The sequence below is a fragment of the Hyaena hyaena genome, unplaced genomic scaffold (genome assembly GCF_003009895.1).
Source record: "Hyaena hyaena isolate Hyena2069 unplaced genomic scaffold, ASM300989v1 scaffold_25, whole genome shotgun sequence".
NCBI classification, from domain to species: domain Eukaryota; kingdom Metazoa; phylum Chordata; class Mammalia; order Carnivora; family Hyaenidae; genus Hyaena; species Hyaena hyaena.
In genome coordinates this window covers 549,200-568,805 of record NW_024080657.1, presented here as the reverse complement: position 1 = coordinate 568,805, position 19,606 = coordinate 549,200, and the positions used below count along the sequence as shown (strand labels likewise).

General features: G+C 45.2%; 1 protein-coding gene across 1 annotated transcript; it reads right to left on the bottom strand.

Moving 5' to 3' along the window:
* Window positions 1–747: 747 nt before the first annotated feature.
* AAR2 (AAR2 splicing factor) lies at window positions 748–18,711 on the bottom strand. The gene is made up of 4 exons (XM_039227188.1): window positions 18,647–18,711; window positions 14,936–15,744; window positions 11,471–11,700; window positions 748–2,048 (listed from the first exon to the last, which is right to left on the bottom strand). Exons 2-4 carry the CDS (start codon window positions 15,690–15,692, stop codon window positions 1,881–1,883), a joined length of 1,155 nt encoding a protein of 384 aa, XP_039083119.1. The 5' UTR covers window positions 15,693–15,744; window positions 18,647–18,711; the 3' UTR covers window positions 748–1,880.
* Between the last annotated feature and the right edge of the window lie 895 nt (window positions 18,712–19,606).

The window sequence follows — 19,606 nt, the reverse complement described above, 5'->3', positions numbered from 1 at the left end:
CTGGGTAGCTCCTCAAAACCGAGTGTGCCGCAGGACCAAGGCCATATTCAGATTCACAACCTCTGAATCCCTGTGGGGTGAACTTGGAAATATGCACTTTAGAAAATTATTAATTGAGATATGATCTACATGGCATAAAATTCACCATTTTTAGATGTACACTTACAGTGTTTTTTCTGGTATATTCCTAAGGTGGTACAACCATCACCGCTCTCTAATTCCAGAACCTTTCCATTACCTAAGACGTCCCAGAGCAGTCAACCCCCTTCCCCACTCTCCCAGTCCCTGGCAGCCACTAACTTCTCTCTGTGGATCTATCCTGGACGATTCACATGAATGCAATCACATAACATGTAGCCTTTGTCTGGCTCCATTCACTAAGCACAATGTTTTCAAGGTTCGTCCATGTTGTAGCATGGACTAGTAATTCATTCCTTTGGAATGTGTACTTTTAACAAGCTCCCCAGGTAGCCCTGATGAGTGGGCTTTGGGTAGAAGAGAATAGCAAATTCACACAAGGCGGAACTTCTGGTTATTATAAAGCTACAGGCCCTCGATCCTTTCAGGTATGCCTATCTCGGAAGCCCCATCGCTACCAGCAGGCAACGCTGGCAGCTTGCCTCCTCCAGAGACTGAAGATGTCAGGCAGAGTCTCCTGGTGCTCAGTAGGGAGATGTGTGTCTATGGACAGTGGCCTGGCAGCTGAGAGCTGGGCAAATTAACTGCAAGAGAGACTCACGCAAGGGATTTAGTCTCAACCCAAAGACTTTAATGTATGTTATGCTCTTGGAAAAACATCTCCAAGGAAACGAGTGGAACCAGAAGTCTTAACCAGCATGGATTCTCATTCAGAAACCTGGTGTGAGCCGCAGCCTTGGAAAAGAATGGCGCAGGGATTCTGATCATAGTACAACAGTTTGAGGTCAGGGTGGCAGGACCCGTGTATGGCGGGTACGCCCCTCAGGACTCCAAGGGAGTGGGAGCATCATTACTCCTGTGGCTGACAGCTCCACAGCAGGACTGGGAAGATCTAGGTGGGTCAGATCATCTCCAGAGCTCTGAATACAGACACAGAACTTCAACAGGGCCAAAGAAGCCCATCCGGAGCAAGAGCCTTCCTCTTTGTTGTTGAATCTCCAGGTCATCAGAAATAGTTATAGTGGCTGTGCTGAGGAAGGGGGCTGTACGGAAGGGTTGCCAAGTCCCACTTCTGGGACTGAAGCCTCAGAATGGAACAGATGAGAGGGACGTGGCATCAGCAAGGCCCCTGAGGTCAGGGACTTTGATGGAGAAAGTAAGAGTTGACCACTCGTCAGACTCAACCCAACTGTCTTCTGGGTCTCCCCTCCCCAATCGGGAGCTCCTGAGTGGTCACAGGCCTGTGTGTTCTGTGATGTGTTCCCATTCAACAAGGGATACGCAGAAATTCTAGCCCATTTCCCTAGGACCTTCTAGTTAACTTTTAAAGTCACTAACGGACAGCTCAGAACCCGTGCAGTCCAGGGTGTCTTGTTTTCGAACCATTCTACGAAATGAGTAATCAGTTTCTTGGGTTTTTGGCTCACCTTCTTATTCAGAAGGAAGTAGGGTGCCACTGAGGCAGGTCTCTCCCGAGAGCTTCTGTAAGAGTCCATTTGGAATTAAGTCAGGTTGGTCCCATGGCCAGGCTGAAGGGAACCCATGGATGTGCCCTCAGGATGCACATAGCCTCTTTGGCATTGAAGAAACTTATTTCCTGATGAAAGAGGGAATTCTGGCTCTAACTCTGCAGAACCTGGTGCAGCAACTAGCCCCACAGGTCCCAGTAGGAAGGGGTGAATGGAGAGGCCAGGACTGCAGCTGTGTGGGAAGGGGCCCCCCCTGGCTGACAGCATTCCCAGTTAGCCAGTCTCCACACCCTCAGGGAGCTCCACCACCACTGGGGCGCAGTCCTCTGGCTCTGCCTCAAAGTCCCACCGAAACTTCTTGGTCAGGTGAGCTTGGAACTTTGCAGCTTTCTGCCTCAGAGTGGCATCCACGGCAACGCTGCGGGCGGAGGAAAAGAAAACCTACAGAAAACAGAGAATAAGTCACTCCTGAGAACACAGTGGGGGCCGAGAAAGCTATGGAAATTTCCTCATGGTGTTCAGCTCTCTGGGGCGGGTGGATCAGCTGCTGCTGGCACAGGCCCAGGACACCTGCTGTGCTCCCCCCAAACCAAGAAAGAAGGTCCAAACCCAGCTGAGAAGCTGGGGCAGGACTAGAATGGAAAATTACTATCTTGGGCAGAGATGCCCCATTGAGAGTGAGGCCAGTGGGGCCATCACTGGGTCCCAGTACCCTGGGATGCTCTCCTGGGCACCTGGGCAATAACTACACCAGCTGGTACCAAGAAAGGCTTGGAGGGCTTATACTGCATCCCATAAAGTCACAAGCCCTAAGCCAACGAGGCTGAACTGCTGCTCTAATCTACATGGGTTACAGGCTGCCAGATTAAAGTTTCTGTTCCCCTTGAAAGTTGTCATTGAGGTTCTTCTTTTAAAACTGTTTGGGGCACCTGGGTGGCTCAGTTGGTTAAGCGTCTGACTTCGGCTCAGGTCATGATCTCACGGTTTGTGGGTTCGAGCCCCATGTCAGGCTCTGTGCTGACAGCCAGCTCAGAGCCTGGAGCCTGTTTTGGAGTCTGTGTTTCCCTCTCTCTCTCTGACCCTCCCCTGCTCACGCTGTCTCTCTCTCTCTCTCCTAGAAATAGATAAAACAGTAAAAAATTAAAAAAAAAAAAGTTGTAACATGCACATATCACAAAACCTACCATTTTAACCATTTTTTACATTATCATTTTAAAAACTGTGTTAAATACACATAATATTTATCATTTTGACCATTTTTAAGTGTACAATTCAGTGGCATTAGGTACATTCACACTGCAATGTAACCATCACCACCATCCATCTTCAGAATTTGTTCATCTCCTTTCAACTGATACTCTGTACCCATTAAACGTTAACTCCCCATTGCCCCTCGCCCCAGCCCCTGGAAGCCACCCTTTGGCTTCTGTCTCTATGAACTTATCTGCTCTAGGTACCTTGTACAAGTGGAATCATACAGTACTTGTCCCTGTGTGCCTGGTTTGTTTTTTTTTCCTTCACTTAGAATGAAATGTCTTCAAAGTTCATTCATGCTGTAGCACACATCCGAATTTTCTCCCTTTATAAGGCTGACTGATATTCTATTGTATGCATATACATTTTGTTTTCCATTCACTTGTCAATGACCATCTGGGTTGTTTCCACTTTTTGGCTATTATAAATAATGCTGCTGTGACATGACTGGAGTCCCTGAGTTTAATTTTTGGGGGTATAAACCTAGCAATGGAATTTCTGGATCTTAAGGTAATTCTAGTAATGTTTTAAGAACCAACAGGGGCGCCTGGGTGGCTTAGTCGGTTAAGCGTCCGACTTTCGCTCAGGTCATGATCTCACGGTTCGTGGGTTCAAGCCCCGCGTCAGGCTCTGTGCTGACTGCCAGCTCGGAGCCTGGAGCCTGTTTCAGTTTGTGACTCTCTCTCTCTCTGACCCTCCCCTGCTCACGCTGTCTCTCTCTCTCTCTCTCTCTCTCCTAGAAATAAATAAAAATGTTTAAAAAAAAAAAAAAGAACCAACATATGTTTTCTACAGGGGCTGCACCGGTTCACATTCCCAGTAGCAATGAACAAGCGTTCTAATTTCTTCACATCATTGCCAAGATCTGTTATTTTTTTGTTATTTAATATTTAAAAATTTTTTTAATGTTTTTATTTATTTTAGAAAGAAAGCGAGTGGGACTGGGGCAGAGACAGAGAGGGAGACACAGAATCTGAAGCAGGCTCCAGGGCACAGAGCCCAACGCAGGGCTCGAATTCACAAGCCTTGAGGTCATGACCTGAGCCGAAGTCAGACGCTCAACCCACTGAGCCACCCAGGTGCCCCTAATATTTTTATAATAATAGCCACCATAATGGGTGGTGTCACATAAGTGGTATCTCACTGTGGTTTTGATCTGTATTTCCCTAATAAGTAGTGATGTTGACCACCTTTTCATGTAGATGTACTGGCCATTTGTATGTCTTCTCTGGAGAAACATCTACTTAAGTCCTTTGTCCAGTTTTAGTCTGTTTTTTTGTTGTTGCTGAGTTACTGTAGCTCTTTATATATCCTGGATATTAATCCCTTATTTTGATGTTCTTTTTAATTCAGTTTCATCTGATATAGTCATGGGGGCAGAACAGTAATTTTCTCTACATCTGACTCTCCATTCCAGATTTTCCTGGATCTCAATTACGTCTAAGAGTAACAGCAAACTCATTACCCTTTCTCACATTATTTTACTATTTTCAAAGAAGTTTCAAAGTATCCCAACAGATCCTCACAATGCCCTGGAAAGACACACCAGGATGCCTTATTTTATGGAAATGGAGGCAAAGAGGAGTTAAATGACTGGATAAAAACTATCCAGAAGGGGAAGGGTAGTTTTTCCCAGTCTACCCTACAGACACAGGAGCATGAAGGGGGGAGAAGCTCTTTGTTCTATGTTAGTCTAGCGCCGTGGGCAGCCCAAAGACCACCATGGAAGGAATCTGGACTTCAGGGGCCTTGACCTGATAAAATTAACAGGTGTACTCTACAGCTGATTCCAGGGACACCTGCTTCTCTACTGTCTATTAGCAGGAGTGAAGCTCATTTTAGCGGTCTTTGTTTGGATCCATCTTGTTGGACTGGTAGCAAGGCCCGAAGTGATTGAGGCAGGGGGAGTGTGTGCAGAAGCATGCATGGGGGTTACAGAATTTGGTTTCATTAACTTGGGAATCGACTAAATACAGGAGCGGGGAGCATAGCCACAACAAAACAGCAGATCAATAACTAATTAGAGGGGATGTGTGAGCTTGGTGGTGGCAGGGCAGCAGGGAAACCGGCCGTCTGTCTATAGGCAGCTGATGGAGCTTGCCCTGGAGTGCTGAATGTGCAGCCTGGCTGAACTCTGGGGAGGGGCCCTGGGAAGGGAAGCAGAGAAGCCTCATTTCAAACAGTTTAGCTCTGGAGGCCGTCCATAGCCTTGGGTCTGCCCCAAAGTCCTGGGGAGGCTGCTGGCTGAATTTGCTAAAGCCTCTTCCTGTTCCCCTTCTTACACAGTATACAGTACCCCTCTCTATACAGCTCTGCCTCTCCAGACACACTGAGCAGCTGCCAAACATGCTCTCTGGCCTCTTCTGTGCCTCTACACACACATGCTTTTTCCTCTGTTTAGAACACCTTACCACCCCCACATTCACCTTCTTCACCTACTAATTCCTACTAGTGACTCAGGTTCAGCTCAGACATTACCTCCTTTAGGATGTCTTCCCAGACCAGGGATGGAACAAGTGCTCCTTTATGCTCCTCCAGGGCCCAGGGTTACCACGAACATAGCCTCAATTTCAGTTAGGTAACAGTCCATTTGCTGCTGACTTCTCCTAAGAGACAAGGAGCCACTCCAAAGCAGTGGCTCTCTGCTACTGCATACCACACTCCTGGCAGAGTCTGACATAAAGGTGTTTAATGAGCAAAAAAATGAAGACCACAGATTCTATCAAAGTTCAGTTTTCGTTCACTTTTGCACAGTCCTTGGCACCAACTAATTGCTCAATAATTATGTGATGGTGCTGAACAAAATAAAGGACTCATCCTGGGGAGGAGGTGGCTCCTGAATGCTACTAGCTCACAAGCCACCTCCTTGTGATATGCCTCTTATAAAAGCCCAAGCTGAAATGAACTGCTCCGTGCTCTGTTCCCTTCACACTGGGCCTGAGCCTCCCTTATGGCATTTCTCACACTGTGCTTGTATCACAGTGATCTGCGCTCCTTGCAGGTAGAGAGGAAGTCCTTATTCTCAATGTGTTCCACATAGCTTATCGCCCAGGGCCTGGCACAGAGTGAGGGCCCAGAGGATGTTCACTGAGCAGGTATGAATGAGATGTAGGATTGGCAATGGCCAAGAGGGACAGCTCTGAACAGGCTGGCCTCGTATTCATCACTCATCCTTCCAACCATCTCTCAAACGATGCCTGGGAGTAAAATCAACCAGAGGCAGGTATAACAGAGGCCTTCTGTCTGAAAAATAAGGCTTCTAATTTAAAAAGTGCTTTGTCCTTTTTAAAGAACTTATCAATTTAATCTTTACTACAAGCCTGGGCACTACAAACCTGGGAGGTAGGAGGCCAGGAAATTATTATTCCCACTGTACAGATGAGAATGGTGATAAACACTGAGCAAGTTAATAAATGTTGAACAAAATCCAGTCCAAGTGAGGAAACCTCAATCCTTTTTCCCTACCGAGACCTTCTTTTTGTCTCGACACAGACCTAATATATTAATTGCATTTTCAGCACTGCCTTGTGGAGAGCCAGGGGGCTTGGAGACCAGGTGCTTCTGGAACTGTCCCCCTACAGGCTCCCAGGACCCAGGGCATAGCCCAGGTTGAATTTTTTTAAAAGGCAACGTTACTGAGGTATAATTTACATACAACGAAATTCACCCATTTTAAGTGTCCAATTCATTTTGACAAATGTGTACACCCATGCAACCACCATGTGATATAATCAAGACGGGTATTCGGTTTTCCCTCTCAGTACTCAGTGTTATGAGACTGAGGCCCACATACCATCATTATCAGAATACTGAACAGTCTCGTCACTCCACAAAACTCCCTCGTGCTGCTCTTCAGTGGTCAAACCCTCTCCCTCCCCAAGCCACTGGCATCCAGTGATCTATCTTTGCCCATACAGTTAAGAAACTTAATATTTTAAAAACACATGTACCAAAAAAAAAAAATACCCACCATGATTCAGAAAAGGAGATGTATAGACAGTACCTAATTTTCAACAAGAATTTACTTGCTCTTGTTTTTTGATTAATTTCATGGTTTCTTCAGAAAATTTAGTAATGACCTACTTGCTTTACTTATTAAAGTGAAATCAAATAAACACTTTTAACATCACTGAGAAACGAATCATCTTTTAATATTGGAAGGTTAATCCTGGATATTTAAAAAAACATTTTTGAAAGAGGATAATAACACTTCACAAACTGCATTTACCTAAAACTAAAAGCATACCCCAACAAAAATAAAATAAAAGCACATCCCTTGAGTTTTTTCTTTAAATATAGAAAAAGATGTTCATATTTTCATCATTAAGTCTATAAATTCTAAAATTGTAAATAACTTTAATCAGAAACGTGAAAGCCTTCTTTTACTCCCAAGTTAAATAAATTGAGTTCAGTCAGGTCACCTTGAGAAATTCAAAATATCAAGGTAGGTAGCTGAGTCACTATCTTATCCTATTTTTTGGACAGACCAAAAAAAGTGAAATTTCCTAATTTTTTCAATTCCCAAATGATTATTCAACTTAGAATGAAACTAGCCAGAGGTAGAACATTCTATTTCCACTTGCAGAAGAAGAAAGTGGTGTTAAAAGCAAAACTACCATTTCACAATGATTACCAGGAGAGTATAAAAGCAGCAGGAATCATGTCTTCTGAGGTCAGTTTAAAGAATTTGGGATGTTTCATCTGGGACTAACAAATGGGAGCCCATCATCAGCTTCAGAATCAAAACACAGCCTTGCCATCCACTAGCTCTGGTAATCTTAGGCAAAATGATATGACCTCTCTGATCCTGTTTCCTCACCTTAAAGTGAGATTATACACTTAACTCTGAGCATTGTTGTGAGGGCTAAATGAGTTAATGCACACAATAAGCGTGAAAAAGGGATAGCTGATGGCAGGAGGTGTACGAGCAGGTAGGTGAAATGGATCATGGCTGGTGTTGTGATAAAAATACTATAGACATCATTGTCAGAGCCAGTGTTTTCCATCAAGAGTTAAAGATGGACATGACATTTAGAATATTGGCAAGAAATGAAGCTAGAAAGCATAGGTGGCCTACTGTGACTAAAAATATTTTAAAAAACAGGTTACGTGACTATATGCCCAAATGCTATGCAATCAGCAACAAGAATCCTTATTTTGTACATAACTCACTTTCTAACATACTATTAAGTTCAGATTATCCTTTCATTGGTTTTAAACAAATTAAGGTGACTCAAGTTGCTTTTAATAAAAGAAAAAAAACTGTATCTATTTTTGTAAAACAAATAATTTTTATTCAAACTAAATCCATGGGATTTATAAAAATCAGTGGCATCTATTCAAAAGGGCCTCTAATGACAGAGGCCATTACGTGGCTAATTTTATACCAGCTACTGTGGCAGCCTTTAAGTGCTTACACATACAAACACCAGTCTCTCTCCATGGGTAGTAGCATTTAAGTTCCTAAGTAAGAAAGCCAGTTCCACTTACTTGACTACCTGGGGGCAGAGCAGGCGGGTGGCTAAGGAAGGCTTTTATGGGCTGATTCATTCACTCATACACACCCTGAGTGAGTGCGTCTGTGTGTGGGGGACTGGATTCTCACTGCCAAGATGGTACCAACGTTAACTCTCCATTAAAAAAATAAGGTTTTTTAATATCTTTTTCTACACCATGCCTGTTGAAATCTCACTCATCCTTCCAGCACATGGTTAAATGCCTTCTTTCACAAACAGCTACTCCTGATCCTCTATCCCCTCAAATTGCAACCCCAATCTTAATCAACCAATTTCTTTTTGGTGCTTATAATGCCCTTTGATCAGACTGCACTGTTTACACCCATCATATTAGAAGCATCTATTTACATTACCACAGGATTGATGCACTCTATCCATCTAAAAACACCCAATTACACAAAGTGAGAGAAATGCTAGACCTCGACTAGGTGTTGAAATAACCAGATGAACAACAAACAGGCTTTGGGTAAAGGTTCACAGCCTAGTGGGGAAGTCAGGCAGACAATGAACACATTTCAGCATGCACACCCTGTGCAATATAACAGCGACACGTCCAAAGTAGGCTAATAGTATGGAAAGGGGAGAGATCTGGGACGGCTTCACAGAGAAATGCCTTGAGGGCATCTTGTGGGATGAACAAGACCACATCAGGTAGAACAAACATCATGTTCAGTTAAGAAGGCATGAAACATGGGCATAGTTTCAGTCATGCCAAATGAAAGAGTTCTAGAGATCTGCTGTGCTTATAGTTACCAATACCGTACTGTAAACTTAAAAATGTGTCAAAGGGTAGATCTCATGTTATGCGTTTTGTACCATTAAAAAAAAGAAAAGGCCTGAAGTAGCACGGAGTGTGCGGGAACATGCAGGGAGACCACCATCGCTAGAGTTGACACGGGGGAAATGGAGTAGAAGGAGAAGCTACAGAACAGGTCAGGGGCCCAATCAGAATGGGCCTTGTGACCTATGCTTGGGCTTTGAACTTTCTAAGCAACAGGAGCTACGGAGAACTAGGATCACGTCCGTATCGTCAGAGCAGCAACTCAGGAGGCGGCATGAGACATGGGTGGACTGACCATGGTGGGCACGAAAGCCAGACTAATGCCATCTAGATGAGACCACGTGCGTCTCAGGGCCTGCCTCAGGTGAAAGGTACTAGGGCAGGACTGTCTTCTCAACAATGCCGTCTGGAGGGACTTCGGTCAATTCATTTGTTTACTTTCCCACCAAAATAGAAGATGCATGTCAGGGACCCTGTCTTGTTCAAAGCTCTATTCCCAGTCCTACAACAGGGCCTTGAGTATAGCACATGCTCAGCAAATACTTGCTAAATCAATGAATAACTCTCTCGAGGGCAGGAACTCTGACTAACTGATATATGTAACCCTCAATACTTTCAGGACTCTTGTATACAGAGGCAGGATGCTCAAAAATATGAGTTGATATATTTTCTTAAAGGCACATGTCCTGGATTTTTCCAAAAACTGAAATCCAATGATCTCGGTGAAAAGTCCAAAAACAGAATTCTTCCAACCACCAGCTTTGCACACCCCACCTGGGCATCTAGCAATCCAGCTGGGTCCTCTCTGCTTCATAAATCATTGCTGGCAACACAGCTTCCGCAATTAGAGCTCAGCTGTCGGTTGTGCTGACAATGATCAGGACAGCCAATGACACAGTGTGGCCCTCCCATGTTTGTGTGACAGCATGAACGCACATCACAAGGGTAGCATGTCATTCCCATGGGCCACTGCCACAGCGGATCCCCCTTCTTAGCCCTCACTGGTTACTGGCTCACGCAACCAGTAACTTTGGTGGGGGTGGGGGTGAGAATTTCCCCTTAGGAGGAAAGATGAAGGGATTTAATTCCTCTATTTTATCAAGAGTCAGTAAGAGAGTTTCAGAACTCTTCTAAAGTGGAATATGCCAGGCTCAAACCATCAGCCTGACCAACCTGTCCCATGGTGTACACAAGTCCTGTAACTGCCAGAGTTTTGTCAGCTGCCTGCTCACAGGGATTCTTCCAATAGTTTGTTGTTTCTCTAAAAGTGTCCCCTACCTGCGAGAAATAAGCCCCTGGTGGTGTCCCCACTAATGACAATCAAGAATCCTTCCTGGAGGGATCTACGTTATATGTAGTACGTAGGGGCATAAGCACAAGACTCAGGTCTGGGTTCAAATCCTGACTCTGCCACTTACCAGCTGTGTGACCTTACATAAATGACAACCTTTCTGAATCTCAATGTTCTCATTTGTAAACAGGAAATAATCCTCCCTGCCTTGAAGGGCTCCGGAGAGATTAGATGAGAGAACCCAAGAAGCACATGATGCCTGATGCTCAACAGGCATTCCCGGAATTCCTCTCACCCTGGGTGGGTGTGTTAGGTTAGTGAGTAGCCACCTTGTGAGGAGTGGGCCTCACAGTGGTTTCACACACAGAGAAAAAAGCAGCTCAGGGAACAAAGTATGGACATTGACAGTTTGCAGCTTCTGCCTCTTCTACACTTGAGAAAGTTACAAAATGTGAGTGACAGAAGCTGTCCCAAGAACATAAAGGAAGCTAATCTATTTGCAAAGGGAGGAAATAGCACAGAATGAAGATTGTAAGTTGTTTGAAGCTTCTTCCCTAATTACCACTCATAATGAAAATTTAATTGCCAAGTTAAAAGCAAATTTCACTTTTTCTGTCAGAGAATCTCTGCAGAAACTGGCACGTTTTGTTTGAACAGGAAATCAAAGTTACTTTAATGCTTAAATGAGATCTAAGGAGCTGCAGATGTTCCCCTGGAAATAACAAGCTTCAAAACTCTGTCCTACCGGGTTGTACCAACTCATGGCTACAGTTTTGAGCTGAATAACTCACAAAGCTGGAAGTGATTCAAATGCCATGTACCCCACTGCCTGGCACTCTAGGAACAAGGCAGGGAGATGGTGGTACAGAGAGAGGGTCTCTGGCATCAAGGAACTCACAGGTGAGTAGATGAGAGAACCAGGAAACCACCACTGAAACAAAAGAGTAAGCCTCCCAGGGTGCTTTCTCCCATCCTAGCCTTCATTCTGAGCCCCCTGGGTGTCAGCCAAAAGACAGCTCACCTGTAAGGTGCTTGTGAGGAAGTTGTTCTGGGAGACAATGTCTACAAAGAAGTCAGCTGGGATCTCGCCGAGCTGGTGGTACAGGATGGAGATGAGGTTGATGTAGAGGGTGTGGTGCCTCACCATGGCTTCCTCAGATCGGCACAAGAGATTCAGGAGCCGCTTCCAGTGCTCAAATGCTTCATACACGTTCCCCAGGAGGAAGCAGACAAACGCAAACTGGAGTTCACCTGAAAGGCCCAGAGAGGAGAATGATCCTGAGACAGTGCAGTGGCGGCTGGCTGTACCAGGCTGCCGAGTCTACTGGACTTCAGCAATGGGTGGTGGCCTTGTGTCCTGGCGCTCCTGCAGAGCACTCCTACGAGGCAGGGTTTTGTACTGAGCAGATGGTCAGTAAAAGTACGCAGAACTGCTCCAAACTCAAGGCATGAAAAGCCAAACTGTGGTTTTGTAAATTCAGACTACAAAAGAAAAGGGACACCTAGTATTTGCCTGGCACTTAAGAAGTTTACCACTGCTTCGGATTCTGTGTCTCCCTCTTTCTCTGACCCTCCCCGGCTCAAACTGTCTCTGTCTCTCTCTCTCAGAAATAAATAAAAAACATTAAAAAAAAAAAAAAGTTTACCAAATGTGTTCATGCATATTATGCCAGGCGGATCCCAAGCTTGGCTGCCCAGCAGAATTACTAGGAGAGCTTATTAAAGATGAAGCTGCCTGAGCCCCACCCATGGAGATCCTGGTTGAGGACAGATGACAGAGCATCACTATCTGTAGCTCTAAAAGGTTTCCCGGGTGATTCTGATGCAGACGGTCTGTTCCAGGGCAGGGGAAATGCTGTACCACACCATGTAATCCTCAGCCCAACTCCACAAGGTGTTCCGGGAAGGTGGTATTTATCTCATTTTGCAGAAGTCAAGGGACTTGCCCCAGGTCACACATCTCATGCTTGCCAGTGGGAACAATAGAGATAAAACAGATTTCCTATTAGGTGACAATAGTTCCAGAGCCCCCCAGAAGAGGAAAATTCGTGAGTACTTGTTCCAGGCTTAGCCTGCCAGCCCGAATTGCTTTCATTACCTTACCCACAGGGCTCTGTAATTTGATCTCTATGAAGAGCTCTGGAACCAAACTACCTGAGTTCAAATCTCAGCTCTACCCTTCACAGCTGTGTGACCTTGGGCAAGTTACTCAATCTGTTTATACCTCAATTTCCTTAATTGAGGGCTGTGGTGAGGATTAAATGAATCAATATAGTACACATAAAGCATTTAGGATAATGCCTGGCACAAAGCTGCACTCAAGAAATATCATTATTATTCCCACGTTTCCACCAGATGCCTATCGCAAACAAAGAGACCTGATAAGCCAGAAGCCACTGTCCTTGGGCAAACGACTGGGTCTCTCATTGCCAAGATATACTGTTGCTGATGAGAGACATTCTCTCTGGCTTCAAATTTAATGAGGGCCTCTGTGGCGTTATATATACCTACATGTGGGCCATAAGAAGAACAGATGCACTCAACCAAGTACCTCTTTAAATGCATGCTGTTTGATCTCTGTCCCCTCCAGAGACCTGAAAAACTAGTTCCCTATTCCTAGGAATAGGATGTAATGTGGAACTAAGTTTGACTAGCTGTCGGGTCTAGATGTTAGATGTCTGACTAATAATTTCAAGACACAAATTTTCTTTGTATTACTGAGGTTAATGATTTGCTTCTACAGTTGGCTTTACCTGGTTAGTTGTGAAAATAGGAGCTTATTCTCTGAATTTAGGGCACTTACTTAATTTCATGCATTTCTGGCCTAGTCTAAAATTAAGTTATGAGATCAGAAATCATTTCAAAGAGCTGTCAGGAAGACATAAAGTTATCCCTGCAACAGACCTTTCACAAGATTACTTTGGAGAACTAAAATGTTTAAGAGGTAGAAAACAGGATTTCTGTTCATTTCTAAGCCAGAATTTCAAGTGTTACTTACCAAACGATAATACTGTGTAATGCATTAAGATGCACCCATTAAAATGTGCCCTTTTATCAGCGAGCCAATGATATAAAGGGCCCTATATTCAAATTTCTTCCAACAGAAAATATGCAAATACCTGGACAATTTGTAAAAGAAAAAATATAAATAGCTGTTAAAGGTGTGACAAATGTTTGCTGTCACTAGCAATCAAAGAAATATAAATTGAAACAAGACATCATTCTCCAACCATCCAGTTGGAAGAGGCCTTTGCTATATTGCCATTTCAGAGGTGATGCAGAACAGCCTCACCCCAGTGGGTTACCTGCTCCCTCTGATCAACAATTTCAGCCCTGGGGGTGCCTCAGTGGCTCAGTCAGTGGGGCATCGGTCTTCGGCTCAGGTCATGATCTCGCGGGTCGTGAGTTCGAAACCCATGTTGGGCTCTGTGCTGACAGCTTGGAGCCTGGAACCTGCTTCAGATTCTGTGTCTCCCTCTCTCTCCCTCTACCTCTCCCCAACTCGTGCTCTGTCTCTCTCTTTCTCTCTCAAAAATAAACATTAAAAAAATTTTTTTTAATTTCAGCCCTAAATGTATGTCTAAGTACACACAAGGATGTTCACTAGCTGACACAACAGAGTAAACAGGGACATTTAAAGGTCCATCAACAGAGAGCTAGTTCAATAACTATGGCACATAAGCAGCCACATTAGAGGAGGGACTGTTTCAATGACATAGAAAAATGCTTATATTAAAGTAGATTATAAAATTATATATCAAGATAATATACTGTAATCTTGTTTTTGTAAAAAATCATATAAACACAAACACATATAATTGAGTAAAAGAATAAGACTAAAAGGAAATTCATAGAAATATACTGGGACCTAAATGAAATACTGCACATAGATACACACATATATAAAAGACGAAAAGTTAATACACCAAAATGTCAAAAAAGGTTATTTCTAGATGGTGGGAACTGAGAGTGAATTTGTTTGTTTTGCTTCTCTGATGACCATATATTATTTTTGCAATTAGGGAGAAAAACAACAATAAAAACAGTAAAAGTTTTTGTTTTTTTTTTTAAATTGACATTCTGGTCTAGGCCAGTGGAGGGACCCTTGAGAGAATCAGGAGTAAACTGAGGAGACAGATGGGAACCCGGAACCCTGGGCTCTGGTCTCATTTCAACCACATAGTTGGTCAAATCCTTTCCCTCTGTGAACCTTGATCTGTAAAATGAGGGGCTGGGCCACATCAATGGTTCCCAAACACGGGATTGGCTGCATCAGGTTCACCTATGGTGCTTGATTTTTATATAGACAGACAGACACATATTGCTGGGGCCCCACTCCAGATCTCTTGAATCAGTCTCCAGGGCGACAGGGCGAGACTGCTTCCTTAGCCAAGTTTAGGAACCAGTGGACTAGATAACCCAAGATGTAGCCCCTACTATACACCTGCCCCTTGGCCCACTCCCAAAGAGTCTCGTTCCTCCTCACCGAGCACATCCTGGGGGCTGCTGGGGAATTGCTTGCTGAGCACAGTCTCCAAAGCGTAACTCAGGTCCATGCTGTGCCTGGTTATCTCTGCTGGCGTGGCACCTGCCGGGTATGTCTGTGTGGGCAGCTCTGAGAAGCGGATCTCCGTCCCGGCTCTGGGCTTCATCTCTGGCAGCCGGGCCAGGCCCTCCTGGTAGCTTTTGCACTCAGTGCCGCAGCGAGGTAGATTTTGCTCCACCCGGTCCTTAGTGTGTTTCATGGATAGCACGGGAAGCACCTCTGAGAAGGCACAGATCTGCCGGCTCTCAGGCTGCAGCTTCTCCATTGTGGCCTCACTGATGAAGTTGGTGAGTGAGATCCACTTCTTGAGTGTGGCATATGGGTAAGGCCCCAGGAACTGATCCAGCTCCTGGAGGTTGGCCCTCATTGCCTCCACCTCAGCCTCCGGGGCTGGGGACAGGTCTACCTCTTCTCGAATTGCATTCCAGCGCAGGACCATCAGCCCGCGCTGCTGCAGGCTAAGGAAGAAACCCATACGAGGCCCCACCTCCCTGGGATTGGCCTTGTCCACAGAGCTATAGTGGAGGAAGTGGATGCCTGGTGGGATCATCTTCACGCCTCGGAACTTGGGTCCCACCTCCCAGGAGTTGTAGTCGATGCCGAACTCTGTCCCCTTGGGCATATTCAGGATGACCACAGTGGCCCCTTCAAAGAAGAGGCGCTTGGCAAGCTCAGGATCCATCTGCATGGCAGCCATGGGACCAGTGGTGTGTCACCAAAAAGACAACCTTTCTTGTCTTCCAGAACAACTGAAAAAAGAAAGAAATCAGAGTTCATCATTTGCTGAGGATTCTCCATGTGCCAGACTGAATCAGACCCTTGATATAATTATCTCCCTTAATCCTCACCACAACCCTTAACCAGTTTTACCAATGAGAAAAATAAGACTCACAGAGAAAGATTTTGTGTTTTAATGAGCGAGAACACTTACTCGACAGCTAGAAAGACATCAAGGAGAAGTGACATGCTCAAGGTCACACAAATTAGAACCTGGGTACCCTGTCCTCCAGGCCAGTATTCTTCCCACTGTCCACTCGGGATCTGCTCTCACATCTCTCTCTCACAACAGAGACTGAAGGTGGGGAAAGCGTGGGTGGTCTGTTCAAAACTATAACTGTGCCTAAACTGTCTGACACTATACCTCTGCTTCAACCCAAAAGCTAAAGAGTCTCAAGGACTTGAGAAGGATAGACCAACTTTCCCATAAGCCATGAGGAAGGCCCAGACCCGGACAAAAGGTGGAAAGTGGGTGCTCAGAATCTAAAATTCACAAAAGATTTGGGAAGTGGAGAGATTTAGAATCACAAACTTCCTCTGTTCCTTTCACACATAAAAACCCTAATGTCCAGGGAGTAAAACAACTTCCCAAAGGGCGCACAGTCAGCGGTAACTCTGGACCACTTGCCCGGAATGGATTCACGTGGCATGGCTGTCCCAGGATCAGTATTTAGAAGAGAAAGAGCCTAGAACACTTATTTAACCCACCTCTGAACTATCCATGGGGACATAGTGATAAAACATGTAGGCAGGCAGATACTGCCTGGGTGGTATTTATAGGAATGGCTCCAACATGAACTAATTTAATCCAAACAATTATCTAACCTTCTAGTCCCAAGATACTTACATATTCAACTCAGCCTAGTAATCACTGAGCGCCTGCACTATGTCAGGATCTTTGCCTAAAACAATGATCTGTGAAGCATCCACTGTGAAACAGCCACTGCTCTCTAGGCACTTCTGACCCAGCCAGATATACAAACAAGACCCCCAAATTTCACAAACAGAAGAACCAGCTGCCTGTTTGATTTTTCTTACTCTTTTTTATGTTAAACAAAACTATACAGGGAGGAAAGGTACACCAACCTGTTACCAAAAATGTTAAGGGCATATTTTATTATCTTAACCCAAAACCACTACAAAGGACTCTCACTCTGAATCAGCATTTTTTTTCCCCTCAAACTGCAAATCACAACTCACTAGTGGGTCAAGAAAGCAATGCAGAGTCTCAACCACCATTGATTTTTTTTAGAAATGAAAACAGAATAAAAAGATATCAGAGTGCATCATGAGTAATAAAGATAATAACTGTTTTCTGAAGTTTTGTGTTTGTATGTACTCTTGGTCATGAGGTAAAATGTATTTGTTACTGTAGGTCAGTCAAAAAAAGTCTGAATGCCATTGCTAAATAATTTGCATCATCATCTTCTTATACCCAACCCTGAATTCAGAAGGTACTTAATAAATACTTGCTAAGGGGCACCTGGGTAGCTTAGTCGGTTAAGCGTCCGACTTTCGCTTAGGTCATGATCTTGCGGTTCGTGGGTTTGGGCCCCACGTCGGGCTCTGTGCTGACTGCCAGCTCAGAGCCTGGAGCCTGTTTCAGAGTCTGTGACTCCCTCTCTCTCTCTGACCCTCCCCTGCTCACACTGTCTCTCTCTCTCTCTCCTAGAAATAAATAAAACATTAAAAAAGAATTAAAAAAAAAAACTTGCTAAATGAAAAGCTATTGCATTCAGAATAAGTGTTCATCAATAAGCCATTTTCGCTTGGGGTATCTGTGTGCTCCTCCTTGATAATGACATTCCTTTGTTCTAATTCCACCAGCCCACAACTCTCTTCACTGTATCTTCAGCAGCTGGCACGTGGCCTGGCACGGAGAAAATGCCCTGGAGTGGAGGAACTCATATCCATCTGCTTCTTTCTACCACGTCCTACACAAGTTACCTGTCCCTCACCCAAAGAGTGCCTGCTCCTCCGATCTGATCTCCACCTGAAATTTCCCAAGTGCCAATCTAAGCATGTCACCACCCACACTTCATGCCATCTGAGTGACTTCTCATTTGGCTCCTGGAAAACCAGAATTCTTACCGGGACCTACAAAACCTTCAAGGCCTGTGCAGCCTGGCCCCTGGCAACTCCTCCAGGCTGTTTCACACCGGGCACTCTACCCCTTCCCCCCCGCCCCCCACCCCCAAGCTCTGTTCCAGCCACACTGGCCTCTTTTAGACCCTCCAGCAGGAGTCTCTCTGGATAGAAAACTCTTCCCTGCCCTCGTCCTCAAATCATTTTTCTGATCTCAGCACAACGGTCATTTCCTCAGTCCAGCTTCCTTGGCCGGGGGCTAGATCCAAGCGCTACACTCTCAAGGCACCTTGTGCCTTTCCATTTCATTTATCAGGCTGCAAATCTGCCTGTTTAATAGTCGGTTGTCACTCCCGTGAGACTTGAGTCTTTTTGTCGCTCTAGCACATGTTAGATGCTTGATAAGCATTTATTTAATGAAAACATGATATCCATTTTGTAGATGAGAAACAAAGGGTCGGTTTGGGCAAATACCTTACCCAAAATTACAGAGTCGGACATAACCATGTCGGACACAGTCACAGTCTCTGGCCCCCAAGTCCTAAAGTTAGTGGGGGAAAAGCGAAGTTACCCCGAATGCCCCAGGAAGTACTGGCGACGGTGTCTCTTAGGGAGAAAGGCCGGCAGAGCCACCAGGGTCCCACCACCGGCCCAGAGACCAGGACGCATGCGTCCCGGCGAGGTGCCCCACTTCAGGGCACTCCGCGACCCCAAGCCGGGAAGACGGTGCACAGGCCGCACAGATAACGAAAGCAAAGGAGTTAAAACAGGCCAGGACGCCGCACTCACCAGCTTCGGACTCTCCCCACTCTCAGGCACCGGGGAAACGCACCGGAAGTTCTCCCGCTTTGGCGCGGGACGGGAGCGACAGGGAAAGCGGCCCGGCAGAACTCTTGGTCTCTGGAAAAACGGTCCGTGCCTGCAGGTTCCGCCCCATCAAATATTGCCTTTTGTCACTTTCAGTTACACGTTAAAGCTCCTGAGCCGTGGGTAACAACTTTCACCAAACTATGCATATCCTGCTCCAGAAACAAATCCACCAGCCCTGTTCCTTTGGTCTCAGTCATTGTGGCTGAAGCTGGGGTCAAGATCATGACTGTCTAGTAGCCACATTCTGATGCTCAGTGATGGTCCGGGTCAACCAGTTTCTCCCTGAGTGTCACTGCTGGCCTTTTAGCACCCAGTCTCAGCTTCCAAGCACACTCGATCCTAGAGGAGATTGTTAGAAATCCAGCCCCCAGTGTGGAGAGGAACCAGTCTCAGTCACAGTAGCATGGATCCCTCCAGCCATAATCGCCCAGTGTTCTCAGGCGGTGCAGGCTACAAACTGGAACTTGATGGTCTTGGTCTCTGTTGTTTCCCTGGAACCTAGCAGTAAGCTCCAGGCACAAAGCCTCAGCTGGATAGATAGCTAGATATACATATAGATGAAAATGTAGAGATCGATCAAGTTTAATTAATGACAGCATTAATAAATGGATTCTATTTGGGGATCTAGCTCTGTGCTGGGTGGTTGTATCAGTCAGGGTTCAACCAAAGAAGCAGAACCAATAGGAAATATATATTAAGAGATTTATTGCAAAGAATTGGCTTATGTGGTTGTGAGGGCTGGCTACATAAGTCCAAAATCCATAGGGCAGGCCATTCTTATATGACTTCTAAGCCTTACATTAGCCCTAGTAAGTAGGTATTAGTATTCCCAACTTACAGAAGAGAAAACTGAGGCTCGGAGAGGTGAGCCTTACAGCT

Coding starts and splice junctions, on each gene's coding strand:
- AAR2 (XM_039227188.1), bottom strand. CDS start 15,692: ATGGCTGCCATGCAGATGGATCCTGAGCTTGCCAAGCGCCTCTTCTTT. Junction 11,701..14,935: donor CAGCCCCCAGGATGTGCTCG/GTGAGGAGGAAC, acceptor TGGGCCTTTCAG/GTGAACTCCAGTTTGCGTTT. Junction 2,049..11,470: donor TCCTCACAAGCACCTTACAG/GTGAGCTGTCTT, acceptor TGTTTTCTGTAG/GTTTTCTTTTCCTCCGCCCG.